At 33.4% G+C, this 11843-nt stretch overlaps 5 protein-coding genes across 11 annotated transcripts in view; 3 read left to right on the top strand and 2 right to left on the bottom strand.

The window, feature by feature from the left end:
• The first annotated feature begins 50 nt into the window (after positions 1 to 50).
• LOC108968222 (alpha-L-iduronidase) lies at positions 51 to 3202 on the top strand. Of its 3 annotated transcripts, none has more exons than XM_018932113.1 (6): positions 51 to 674; positions 745 to 1234; positions 1294 to 1389; positions 1458 to 1761; positions 2056 to 2993; positions 3063 to 3202. In XM_018932113.1, the coding sequence occupies exons 2-6, from the start codon at positions 778 to 780 to the stop codon at positions 3146 to 3148; spliced, it is 1881 nt and encodes a 626-aa protein (XP_018787658.1). In that variant the 5' UTR covers positions 51 to 674; positions 745 to 777; the 3' UTR covers positions 3149 to 3202. The 3 variants fall into 3 exon arrangements, with proteins under 3 accessions (XP_018787658.1, XP_018787659.1, XP_018787657.1); XM_018932114.1 differs by having other exon boundaries at positions 51 to 1234; positions 2056 to 2446; positions 2525 to 2993; XM_018932112.1 differs by having other exon boundaries at positions 51 to 1234.
• A 377-nt stretch (positions 3203 to 3579) lies between these two features.
• On the bottom strand, positions 3580 to 6897 carry LOC108968221 (coiled-coil and C2 domain-containing protein 1-like). 4 transcript variants are annotated; one of them, XM_018932108.1, is made up of 7 exons: positions 6705 to 6896; positions 5027 to 6616; positions 4818 to 4969; positions 4473 to 4752; positions 4265 to 4416; positions 3998 to 4136; positions 3580 to 3797 (listed from the first exon to the last, which is right to left on the bottom strand). In XM_018932108.1, the coding sequence occupies exons 1-7, from the start codon at positions 6759 to 6761 to the stop codon at positions 3678 to 3680; spliced, it is 2490 nt and encodes an 829-aa protein (XP_018787653.1). In that variant the 5' UTR covers positions 6762 to 6896; the 3' UTR covers positions 3580 to 3677. The 4 variants fall into 4 exon arrangements, with proteins under 4 accessions (XP_018787653.1, XP_018787654.1, XP_018787655.1 ...); XM_018932109.1 differs by having other exon boundaries at positions 3998 to 4088; positions 6705 to 6895; XM_018932110.1 differs by having other exon boundaries at positions 6794 to 6892.
• Positions 6898 to 7635: 738 nt separating this feature from the next.
• LOC108968234 (mimitin, mitochondrial) lies at positions 7636 to 8236 on the top strand. The gene has a single exon (XM_018932142.1). It carries the CDS (start codon positions 7723 to 7725, stop codon positions 8173 to 8175), a length of 453 nt encoding a protein of 150 aa, XP_018787687.1. The 5' UTR covers positions 7636 to 7722; the 3' UTR covers positions 8176 to 8236.
• Positions 8185 to 10690, bottom strand: LOC108968232 (nucleolar complex protein 2 homolog). Its single transcript, XM_018932137.1, has 2 exons — positions 9564 to 10690; positions 8185 to 9491 (listed from the first exon to the last, which is right to left on the bottom strand). The coding sequence occupies exons 1-2, from the start codon at positions 10620 to 10622 to the stop codon at positions 8253 to 8255; spliced, it is 2298 nt and encodes a 765-aa protein (XP_018787682.1). The 5' UTR covers positions 10623 to 10690; the 3' UTR covers positions 8185 to 8252.
• Positions 10691 to 11079: 389 nt separating this feature from the next.
• Positions 11080 to 11843, top strand: part of LOC108968233 (dnaJ homolog subfamily C member 7) — a 7765-nt gene continuing 7001 nt past the window's right edge. Inside the window, exons 1-2 of one of the 2 annotated variants that reach the window (XM_018932138.1) lie at positions 11080 to 11188; positions 11460 to 11623. In XM_018932138.1, the coding sequence (XP_018787683.1) occupies positions 11511 to 11623 (113 nt within the window). In that variant the 5' untranslated portion in view covers positions 11080 to 11188; positions 11460 to 11510. Of the gene's footprint in view, positions 11189 to 11339; positions 11624 to 11843 lie in introns of both variants that reach the window. The other variant, XM_018932139.1, reaches the window with a different exon arrangement.

Raw genomic sequence — 11843 nt, 5'->3', positions numbered from 1 at the left:
TTATTTTATAAAAGCTTACATAATAATACAATTATTATACAAACTTAAGAAAATACGCAGCACTAGCATCATGGGCTATCGGCCGATGTTCCCATTTATAATTAATATCTACTATTGCAAACTCATGAACGACAAGTTATACATACTTACATAGTATGTAAACCTTCTTTCGTAAATAGACTCAAATCCGAACCTCATCTAAGATGTGTGTCTGTGCTTAAATCTCAAAGATTTGATATATTTGTTTACTCATTAATACCAATTACAAAGAAAATTTAAATGTCTCGCATACGTACTCTTATTGCTGACTGGATGTGCATACATTCTTTTATGTACATATGTATCTACATTCATATGAATGTACATAAGTATATCATATGTATGTCAAATGCACTCATATTATTCTTTTGATGGAAATACAGTATAATAAAAATTAATCAAGGAATTTGTAGATACCAAATACACTGGGATATTTAACAAATTTAATGTTGTTATTAATCAGGTTAAGTGGTGTTTTAATGACTTCGTGCGCGTATTAAAATTTCCGTTCAATTCTAGATGTCATAGTTAGAGTGACTTGTTTACTTAGTTTCGCTAAGAAGTGTATTCGTTTGGCAATCGCGAATAATAGAACCAATTTTGATACTTGAAAATAATTATATTTGTTAACTTAGGTAAAGAAAGACGAAATATTGCCCTATTTTATGTATGTATAGACATACATTTATATAATATATATTGCAGAACCGATAGAAAGCAAGAAATTCGATAGAAAATATGGTTGCTTCTTTGGTAATGTATTTAGCAGCACTCATTCCGCTGCAAAATAACAGCCACATTATTAATGAGCCATATTACCAATTACCCCGTTTTTGGACAAACACAGGCTTTTGTCCATCTGGAGAAATCAAACGGGAGAGTTTGAAATCTAGTCTATTCTCTGAATCGGTGCAAATGAATTTGATGCACCTCGCAGCGCTACCAACTGGCGCAATAACACATATACGCATCCATTGGCTTTTGGAACTTGTTAAATTTGTACAATATACTCAGGCTGGAGTGCCTGTTTATGACTTCTCCGATCTAGATGAATTCATATTAAACTTAAATGATTTAGGACTTTATCCAGTTATTGAATTTATGACTGATCTGGATGGTATTTTAGTAAGCAATTCCGATATTATGAATGATATTTGGGAAGATTTCAGCTATCAAGTCACTAAGCGATATCTAAGTATATACATACATACATATATATGTTTTAAATAATACAAAAATGAGTTAACTTTGCAGATTTACTGGGTGCTAAGAATCTTGTTAAGTGGCGGTTTGAGACCTGGAATGAACCGGACATACACAATTATAATATATTAAATTTTACAGTAGAAGGTTGTTCCACTCAAAAATATTGTTTTAATATACTAAAAATAATTTTTTTAAAATATTCTCATAAGTAGGTTTTATCGAATACGCTATGGCTTTACGGAAAGGTATTAAATCAGCTGGTCGTATGTCTATTAAGCCATTAGATTTAACTCTGCGGGGACCAGCAGGTTTATTTAAATCCAAAAAAAATCATCCGTTGTGCTGGTCGTTAATTAAAAACTGCAACGACCAAATAAATGATTGTCCAATAAATGTTCTTACATATCATCGAAAAGGTCAAGGCCTTGCAACAGAGGTCTTAGAAGCATCTAGCAAATTATTAAAGAATATTTATGCAAACTATGATAATATTAATATGTTACCAGTATCAAATGAGTAAGTTTCTGAAAAGACAGATATTGTACATACACATCTTTATATGTAGATACATACATACATAGCGGTCAAAGGTATTTTATTAACATAGAAACCATGAAAAGTTACCTTTGTGTATTTTTAAGAATGACACATTTTTTATTAATTGAGGGACAAAATTTGAATAATGCAATCAGTTTGATAATGCTAATATTCATATGAAATGTATGTATGTATATACACACAAGTATCTATGCGCTTATTAAATCGGTTCAATTAGAAAATAATAAATAAATATATATTCTATATTTAAAGTGAAGCGGATCCCATTACTGGTTGGTCCACCCCCCAGGATTTTTATGAGGATGTTCGTTATGCGGCTAAACTCGTGTACATTGTGTTTTTGCACTGGCATGCTAAATTAAATTATAGAGAATTCAAATATCTTGAAACAATCAGCCACGACAATGCTTTTATCAGTTATCATCCATTTGAATTCGGGCAACGAACTCTGTTAGCACATTTTCGAATGAACAACTCACAACCAGTGCATTCCCAATTTATACAAAAACCCGTATTTGCAGCTTTGGGTATGCTTTCGAAACTAGCACCAGTTGCTGCCGATATTGAAGTAATTACATTGAGTAGTCCAAACGATGTATTATGGCTTTTAAAAACACGTTCCACCGGCAATAAACCCTTGTACGTAAGTTGGCTGCTTCTACCTCGAGAGAATACAGAAAAACTGAACAATTTCACACTTCATCGTCAATTACCTTTCAAGTTATGCTCTGTAGAGACTTTCGCGTATGTGGTAGAATTACTAGAACAAGAAAAAACAGATCCAGCATATATTTGGCGAACTCAAGCTGGATCAAGACCCTTTCCGGACGCAATAGAGCGTGCAGCGATGCGGCACGCTCAAACTCCTCGATTACAAGCTTCTGGTTTGTTACTGATGCCTGAATTTAGTTTAAATATTAGTGGCCTACAGCTTCCATGGATATTATTACTTCGCGTTTGTTCTAATTTGTCGCCCGTGCTGAAGCAACCCCAACCACCAACAATTACAAAAATAACAATTGGCGAAATATTTATTTCTTGGCGTGAAGCTGCTAACACCACTAATTGCCTCAAAACCTATGAAGTTTGGTTTCAAGTAAATCAGACTGCAGAATGGAGTTTTATAAGTGAAAACTGGCATTTGCCTTATCCATCATTTCAATATGCTCCTATTAACGCCTGTGTTAACGGTAAACATGAAAAAGTCAATGATTATGCCCGTGAACTTATATATATATCATCCTCTATTTTTATTCTAGGATTCTTTAAAATCCGCGCCATTGACTTCTTTAATAGAAAAAGCAATTTTTCCGATACAATCGAATATATTGAAATGAGTGTTTAGTTGTAAATATTACATTTAGTAAAAACAAATTGTAAGAATTGTAAAAGAAAATGAAAAAAAGCAAATTGAAAATATAATGTAACTTAATTTTATTTAAATATTACTTCTATGTACTTTATCGACGGTGAACAATGTCAATGTACGTAAGTACACATTTTTAGTGTAGATAGGTAGTTTAACTTTTTGCAAACATATTTTAATATATTTTTGTAGCATTTTCATTAAAGCGAACTTGGAGTACAGAAGTATTCGGTTTAAATTTCAATAGTAACAAATAAAATACTTCCACATATTCTTTCAAGATATCTGCTTATGACATAAACTATTTTCAAATTAAAGATGCGTATGCTTTTTTATACACCATGTGGATCTCAATATGGATATACTTCATCTTACACATGCACATTTTATATATATAAGAAACAAAGCCATAAAAGGTATACCATTTAATATTCAATAATAAAAGACAAGTGAAAATAAATAACATATTTATTAATGTTTATTCTATAATATACAAAGGGCCGACCAACTAAGAATCCACTACCAACCATTTCTCTTCAATATGCTCCACTTGTTTTGTGAGAATAGGGTTTCGAACGCGTAATTTAATTTCCAATTTACCACCAACTGCTTTTCGGCCATCCATTAACTGTTACAATAAAAAAAAAAAAAGAAGTTATTTCTTGCATCTTTGTATACGTATTTAGACACACACATACATATGTACATATTTGATAATAACTTCAATTAATTTACAATTTCATTTCAATTTGTATAGTATATGTACGTATGTTTTTAATAATTTCGCATAACGACGTGTAATATAAGTATTTTGTTTTCGTGACTTACATTGAAAGTATCGTGTATATCACATTTCGTTTCAAGGGGCTGTAATTTCACATTAACCGTTCCTATGAGTATATCTGAGCGCAGAAAGCCTCTGAAACAACACATAGGCAGTATACGACTTAGTCCACGACAATCTATGCTGTATATTTATTTATATGTGAAGCATTATTCATAATGAAAATATTTTCCATTTTTTTATAATGTTATTAGTTAGTTTAACTCGCATTCAAGGTATTATTTTACTATACCTAAACACCTTTAACTTACCCGCGAGAGTATACTTCAAATTTTACATGATGTCTCTTAAATATACGTTGGAACTGTCGGTTTCCGCGATTGATTTCAATCTGGAAATGTTGATCATAGTCTGGACTGTCATTATTCTTAATTACTGAGGTTTTGGCTTTAAATGTCTCATCCTGGAAAGATTGAATATGTTAAAGATATCAAAAAAGAGGAAATTTTACTTACTTACATTCACCAAAGGAAATTCAATTTTGACATAAGTATCTACATCCTTTGGGTTAGGTACATTGTAGTTGAGACCACGCACAACAATGATTTCCAATTCGTTATCGGAAAGGTCTGTGTTGCAGTGCACAATATTAAAACTTCGCTTCTCATAGTGAAATTTGGGTAAACTGAGGTTTTTATGCTTCGAATAACGCACTAAGTCCAAATCCTTCTGCACGGTCAGTGCCAAGTTTTCAAAACGATTCATGCCGGCTACATCTCCCATGGCTTTATGATGATCCCTATTGAACATTTAAAAAAGTCAAATATTTTTCATACAGTTTCCAAAAGTTACTGCATTTTTTACCTAGTATTTTTGCACATCATTAATTGTTTCGCTAATTGCTCCTCAATTCGTATACCAATATCAGATAATTCATTTTCTGGGTCACATTCTTCTGTACTAACAATAGCAAATGATGCTTCGAGATTGTCACGTTGAGATGGTGGTAGTGGCAACTAAAAAAAAATATTTGCATACTTTACTTTGCATGTATAGATATTACCTTAGCATACCGAAGTAAGATCTACTGGCAAACCGCTACTAGCCGCATTTAACAAAGCATCAAATCCTTTGTATATCTTAAGGTATTCCTTAGCCTGGTCAATTTCTCCGGCTTTCTTTGCCTCTATTGCTGCAATTTTGAATTCAGTTTGTCGTTCAAGAAGAACTTTCATCTGCTGCTCAGCTAAATTATTTTTTTGCTGATTCCCTGATGTTCGGGTAGTGAGATCATGCTTTTGCGGCGATGTTTGGACAGTAAGTGATGTTGGTGTTTTCTCTGAAGACCTTGTATTTGAATTGCTTTCACCGTTTGGTGCTTCCGAATGTTTAGGTACTACAGTATCTACCGGATCATCGGAATTAATTTCGGAAGCATGTTCAGAAGGCAACGGACTAAATCCTGGTGGAACGGGCAATTCTTCATATGCTACCGGTTTGCCAGCTTTGTATAATTTAATCGCGTCTTCATATTGTTTCACAATGCGTCCAAATCTTCGAGCTTTGCTAGAATTCCCTTCTGCATTTGCCAATTCTTGTACCGATTTATACTTGTCTAACCGTTGTTGAAGAGCTTCTTCCATAGTAAGCGATACGCTACTGATATCTTTGATACCATTATTGTCAGGGTATTCACATGGTTCACCTATCATAGGAAGGTCCTTATTGTCTTCTTTAGTATTTTTTTGCAATTTGGATAAGAAGTCTAAAAACTGATCTGGTGCCGGAGGCATATCAGTCAAATCTACCTCCTGACCGTCTTCTGCCATTTTTATGACCATATCAAACTTTTTAACGACTTTGAGATACTGAATTGCCAGGCTCGTGTCCCCATTCCGTTTTGCTTGGAGAGCCGCAGTTTTATATTGGTGTTGCCGCTCTCTCATTTTATTCAAGGTTGTGGTTATATCTGATTTTTTATTTAATGGCATTTCTGGAGGAGAAATTGAATCTTTTCCTATATCAGATTTAATAAATGGCGGAGGTGGGGCAGATCGTGTAGGCTCCCTGTTTGTCGAGTCGTCACCCTTTTGGGTCAGCGGCTTAACATTGACCTCTGGTGGAATATCCTCTAATTTAACTTCTTTACCCTTATTGACTGCTTGTTGTAGCTCCAATAAAGTTTTAAGTGCTCTACCAAATCTTCGCACCTTTGCACTTTCTCCTGCCTCTTTAGCACTCGTTTCAGCCAATTTATACATAAGTATTCGCTGCTGAATAAGCTGAAATATATCTGAGCTGGTTGTAGGCAAGGAAGTATCTTGTTCTCCAATGGGAGCACTAACTGTAGTATCTGGGAGTTGATTTTCTGTAACTAAATCAACACTTTTCCCCAATTCTGAAATGTTATTCAATTCACTTAGAAGTTCGGTGTCGTTTTCCAAATCTGCGTCATTTTCATCCTCGCTGTCAATGTCTCTCATACTTTCAGCGACCATTTTATCAAGATCATGTGTCTGTCTTTGTTTAATTTTGGGTTTGTGAAGTTTAATCGTTCCATTTGTAATTTCAGCTAATTCATTTTCCAAATCACTATCATTATCGTCAATTTCCACATAACCGCCCGCTGGATCGAAGTCATCGGGAATTTCCGTTAGGCCAAACTAAGAGGGTAGGAACATAAGAATCGCTTTGATGACTCACTCAATTTGTAAAATGAATATAATTATATTACAAAAATATTTATTTTACCTGTGATAAATCTTGAGTTCTTCTTTTATTCGTCTCCGATTTTTTGCGTAAAAACATATTTGGGTATTGCTAAACTTTCAATTACTTACTCGTTAATAATCAATAAGAAACTTAGTTTTCTACAGATGCCGTCACTATTTTCTTCAGTCTACTTATTATTATTTGTTTTGAAGAACTTCACACAGAGAACGTACGTTCTCTGCCTTTTGAAGACTCAGCTGATGTCGTACCGTTTTTTGTTTTTTTTTTTGGTATTATCTTTTCGCAAAGTAATAGAGCAGAAAACGTTGAACATATTTGAATATTCTTATTAACACACTGCTTTCATCTGCTAGAAATTATATCTCTTGTTCGTTTCGTCAAACAATAGTCAAGCAATATAAAAATATAGTAAGAAATAATAAATACATTTTCAAAATACATAATTTAACTTTTTTTTCAAAAAGTAATATTTAGTTAATATTGTTAATTTGCAGAAGAATTATAACATAATTTTGGTGAAGCTTAAATTTAATAAAATGAAAATATCATTGCTCATATTTAATAATAATAATAATTCATAATTTATGAATTTAATTGCTACATATAGATTATTTAAGTTCTAAAATATGAGATATTTTATTTTTAAGAAATACATTTGTAGAAAAATGTATGTTTCTACTTTCTTTATTTTCCACATAAATTTGTTTATCCTTATCAAAATTTAAACGGTTCAAGAGCTCAAAACATTAGCTTGAACCTGCCTACCTGACGCTTTTTCGAAAATGACTAAGTTATGATAACAAATGCCCACATTCAGATTTGGAAACGGCAATGGTAACAGATTCGACAGTTAGTATGCCATAAAATTTTGCCTGTCGAAATGCAGAGTTAGCGAGCACTTTTCTGTCAATTTCCAACACTGTGATTGGTTTATCAGCTGCTTATTTTACATCTTTATGCAATACTATTTATTGTAGAAATTGTACACAAATTATTTTTTAGGGGTGGTGATATATCACATTAAAATCAGATTAAAATGGCTCCAAAAACACCATCCCGCGATCTTATTAAAATAATAATTAATAATTTCGTTAATTCCTTACGGCCTCGACAACTAAGAGGAAATTTTATAGGGGAAGATTATTTCGGGAATAAATATTATGAAATTCCTGCAAATCCATCAATAGGAAAGAGGAAGCCTTCTCGATATTTTGTACCGACAGACAAAGAAGCGTTCGATCAAGAGCTTACAGCTGAGTGGGAAGCATGGCTACGTGGTCGGCGTAATGAACCGCCTACTCGTGAAGAGTTAGTTAGGAATTTATCCATAATGGAAATGAAGCAACGAAATGCTGCAGAACTTGAAGCAACGTATGGAGCAAAAGATGATAGAGGACAATTGTTGCCTAAGGAAAAGGAAACGATTGGCACATTCCCAAAGTATAACGAGTATGAAATTATTCCGGGAAAAGACCCAGGAAAAAAATAATCTACAAAATTTGTTACGAAATTGAATATAATTCATATGTAAATTTATTTGAAACTTAAAACCTGCATTTTTACTTTTCACCAATCTTCGATGTCAAGCTCTTTTACTATGTCAACCATGTCTTCATGTTCCGATTCTTCTAGTGGTATAACAGTTTCCGGTTCCAGCTTTTGATTTTCAATTCCATTTTCCAATTTACTTTTCCGATTACCGTTCTTCTTGATACCTTTAGCGTCTTTATTTATTCCGATCAATAACGGTTCGTCTTCTTCGGATTCTGATGGGAATAATTCGAGTTCACCATTTTCATTCCTAATGTTTACACCATCCTTGTTTAAACGCTTTATGGTTGGAATATTATAATTGATATTGATGCTGTCAATTTGAGCTGCTTGACGTCTTTTCTTTATTTCATGTGTCTTCAGCCAACTTTCATAGTAAGTAGCTAATGGTGTTCCCTTGTTATACACCTTCGACTCCCAAGATTGCACTTGAGCTATCTCATTAAGAGAAAAGGTGATTTTTCGTCGTTCTTCATCTATGTATCGAGCGTTTTCCTGTATTTTATCCAACAGTTGTTTTATTTTTCTTGAATAATTCGCATTGCGACAAACTTTTAGGTAGCTTTTCAGTGATAACACTGTAGGCACTACTAAATCACTGAATGCTAGAGATGCTGATTCATGCGCCAAGTATTCTAAAGTAAGACTATTCACTTGCTCGATTACCTCATCACGAAAACCATTTTCAGATAATTGACCTTTGTTGAGTCTCAAAATACAGGTAAACTGTAATGGACGCATTGATGCAACCGTATGCTTACGGTTAAAAGTATTACTCCGCAAAACTTCAATTATTAATGGCAGGATGGGGATGAATATCCGTGTTTCTCTGGCCAAAGCTATTAGTACCTTTACGCAATGGAAACGTAAGGGGAAGTATTGCGCAGTCGGTATAAGACGAATCACTCCCAATGTTATAGTAACTAGCGGATAAATAAGAGGTTGCAATTGAGGTTTATTCGTTGTGGCGTCCAATAGATCAGCCCACAAACGCAGAGAATTAACAAACTGCCAATTATAAACAGCTTGAAAGCTATCCTTCTTTTTCAATATGACTGCATTGCGCAAATGAATCGCCAATTGTCGGATGTAAAGAAAAGCATGTTGGTAGGACGTGTTTAAATCCAAAGCAAATATTTCTACCAGTGACCTTCGCATAAAATTTATGCTGGGTAGCGTATTTGGGGACACAAATTTTGAATTACGTACATATGAAAGATACATAGCTTTTAAGACATGGTGCAACATTGAATCCTAAAATGAAAGACAATTAGAAATACAAAATATTAACAAAAAAAAAAAAAAGATATTTGAACCCATACTAACCTGTTGATTACGAGTTATCTTCAATATACAAAGGAACGCCAGCACTCGAATTGTTTCATCCCCAGTTGACCATAATACAATTAATCGTTTAAGAATAATTTTTCCAAGAGTTGTGTATGAAGCAATCATACCAGCCATTTGATGTAAATGTTTCAATAAAACTGAGAGTATGTTTGCACTAGATACTTGTTCTACCAATCGTATTAAATCAGTTAAATAATATCGCAAACAACCTCGAACCTTAGGCCATTTTTTGGTTTTATGTAGCGGAGCTGTTGAACGAACATTCAAACCTAATATACGAAGAATTGCGGGTTGGATGTGCAACACGCAAAGCTGCACAACACCGTTGAAAATTGCTGAACCAACCACTTTATATTGAGTTGGTATTGTATTTTTTTCATCCGCAGAAATACTTGCCAAAGCGGAACTGAACGCCTGAATAACTTTGCGAACAATGTCAACAGATACATTTTCCTTTTCAAGTTCTATTTGCCACTGACGCAATAAATTTAATGTTACTTTCTCTGTGCTACCAGGAACAGAATCCTCATAATCGTTCTCATAGTCACTTTCGTCACTTGCTATTTCCAATTCTTTATTAGGTGTATGGTATTTCCCTTCATCATTTTCACTCTCATCTGTTTCTTCCTCACCTGTTGGATTAGTTTTGCTTTTGAGCGGAGCTTTGTTACTTTCACTATCATCCTCAGATTCGTCACTGTCAAACAAATTGAAATCCAACAACTTTTTATCATTTTGCTTCAAAAAGTCATAGAACTCAGGATCGATATCTTTTAAATTTTCGAGTTCGTTTTTGTGAGATTTAGAAGATTTATTCACATTTTTTGGCGCTTTCATTACTTTATAGGACGACTGTTTCTTTTTCTTCGATACTTTTTTACCAGTTGTGTCCACATTTTTTAAAGCCAATTTTGTTTTTTCAACTCTGCCTTTTAATCCTTTTACAATCTTTAGTAACTTTACTGGCTTGGATTTTTCAATAGATGATAAAGGTTTAGAACTAATTAAGGTACTATCTTTTTTAACAGGTTTCATTTTTAATTATGAAATTTAATTCAGCATCGGAAAATCAAAATTGTTAAACTATAGCATGTGCCAGAGCACGTACATTTATAAATGTGCGTATAGAAGGTATTACCAGATAAAAACTATTACCAGAAACAATCTATAATAATTTTTGCTATCAACCGCTAGATGGCATAACGGTAGAGATTACAACAGAGAACGTATAATATATAATATATCAGAGAACGTCTATCATATGATCTCTGTTACAATACCAATAATGCTGTTTTGGAAATTCTATTGCTATATACAAATATCGTATATACAAATCAAAAAACAAAAGTATATTATTTAGGCACCAGTCTCTGCCTATATGGGACATATATTTGATTTGGGTACTGCTTTTGGCTTATATATTTTGTTGATTAGTTATACAATGTCTCCATATAATTCTGGCAATACTTCAATTATCAGAGTTGCATCGTGACTCATCAGAAGGATTGGATCACAAAACATGAATAGAAGAAACATTTGTTTGCCTTTCAGCACTTTTTATTTTGTGGCCCTGTAGGTAACATAAAATTTGTCTATCAAAGGTAGGAAAATATGTATATTGTGGAAGAAACTTGCGTATACTTCAAACAAGACGGAAATCAGAAAAAATTAGAAAAATCGTGACGCGTGTTTTTAAAAATAATAGTAAAATCAATTTGGTTATTCTCTTTGTGCGCTGTCTTTCTTTTCCAGTGGTTTCTATCCCTATATTTTATTATTTCTTCTATACTTGAAATCGGGGCGAAGAGTTGCACGCGTGTTGCTCAGAATTTCTGATTTTATACATACATAAAAATATCTTATTGTAATTAGGAAACAAATTGTTACATCGAAGCTTAGTTACTACTACTTGACTTATATTTGATGGATGAAGTGATTGTATTAGATAGTGACAACGAACAGGAACAATCATCGGACATGGAAGTGGAGACAGTAGAACTGGATGCAGAGCAAATTGTTCCCAAGGACAATGCAACGTGAGTACTTATACAGTCTATACTTTATCGGATTGATGTATATTTGTATTATATTTTTTACAAATATTAATGGTAATAAGGTAGCAAAACTGGAGGATGGGTGGTTGATATGAAAGGGGAAAACTACATCCTATCCACTTCGTTGGAAATATAAATAATATAATTCTACGAGATTCTGTTGCGATAAATACATACATCTATAGAGATGTGTAAATATTAT

This window comes from Bactrocera latifrons, unplaced genomic scaffold (genome assembly GCF_001853355.1).
Source record: "Bactrocera latifrons isolate USDA-ARS-PBARC rearing strain unplaced genomic scaffold, ASM185335v1 scaffold_206, whole genome shotgun sequence".
In the NCBI taxonomy this organism is placed as follows: domain Eukaryota; kingdom Metazoa; phylum Arthropoda; class Insecta; order Diptera; family Tephritidae; genus Bactrocera; species Bactrocera latifrons.
The sequence above is the reverse complement of the archived record's forward strand: the minus strand, read 5'-3'. Positions and strand labels throughout refer to the sequence as shown.

What these genes read in the sequence shown, in the direction of transcription:
- LOC108968221 (XM_018932108.1), bottom strand. Translation starts at nt 6,761, where the DNA reads ATGTTTTTACGCAAAAAATCGGAGACGAATAAAAGAAGAACTCAAGAT. An exon ending in TGCCAGTAGATCTTACTTCG is followed by an intron (nt 4,970 to 5,026) that starts GTATGCTAAGGT and finishes ATTTTTTTTTAG; the next exon opens with TTGCCACTACCACCATCTCA. An exon ending in TTTGAAGTATACTCTCGCGG is followed by an intron (nt 4,137 to 4,264) that starts GTAAGTTAAAGG and finishes ATAAATATACAG; the next exon opens with CATAGATTGTCGTGGACTAA.
- LOC108968234 (XM_018932142.1), top strand. Translation starts at nt 7,723, where the DNA reads ATGGCTCCAAAAACACCATCCCGCGATCTTATTAAAATAATAATTAAT.
- LOC108968222 (XM_018932113.1), top strand. Translation starts at nt 778, where the DNA reads ATGGTTGCTTCTTTGGTAATGTATTTAGCAGCACTCATTCCGCTGCAA. An exon ending in AGTCACTAAGCGATATCTAA is followed by an intron (nt 1,235 to 1,293) that starts GTATATACATAC and finishes TTAACTTTGCAG; the next exon opens with ATTTACTGGGTGCTAAGAAT. An exon ending in ATGTTACCAGTATCAAATGA is followed by an intron (nt 1,762 to 2,055) that starts GTAAGTTTCTGA and finishes CTATATTTAAAG; the next exon opens with TGAAGCGGATCCCATTACTG.
- LOC108968232 (XM_018932137.1), bottom strand. Translation starts at nt 10,622, where the DNA reads ATGAAACCTGTTAAAAAAGATAGTACCTTAATTAGTTCTAAACCTTTA. An exon ending in AGATAACTCGTAATCAACAG is followed by an intron (nt 9,492 to 9,563) that starts GTTAGTATGGGT and finishes CTTTCATTTTAG; the next exon opens with GATTCAATGTTGCACCATGT.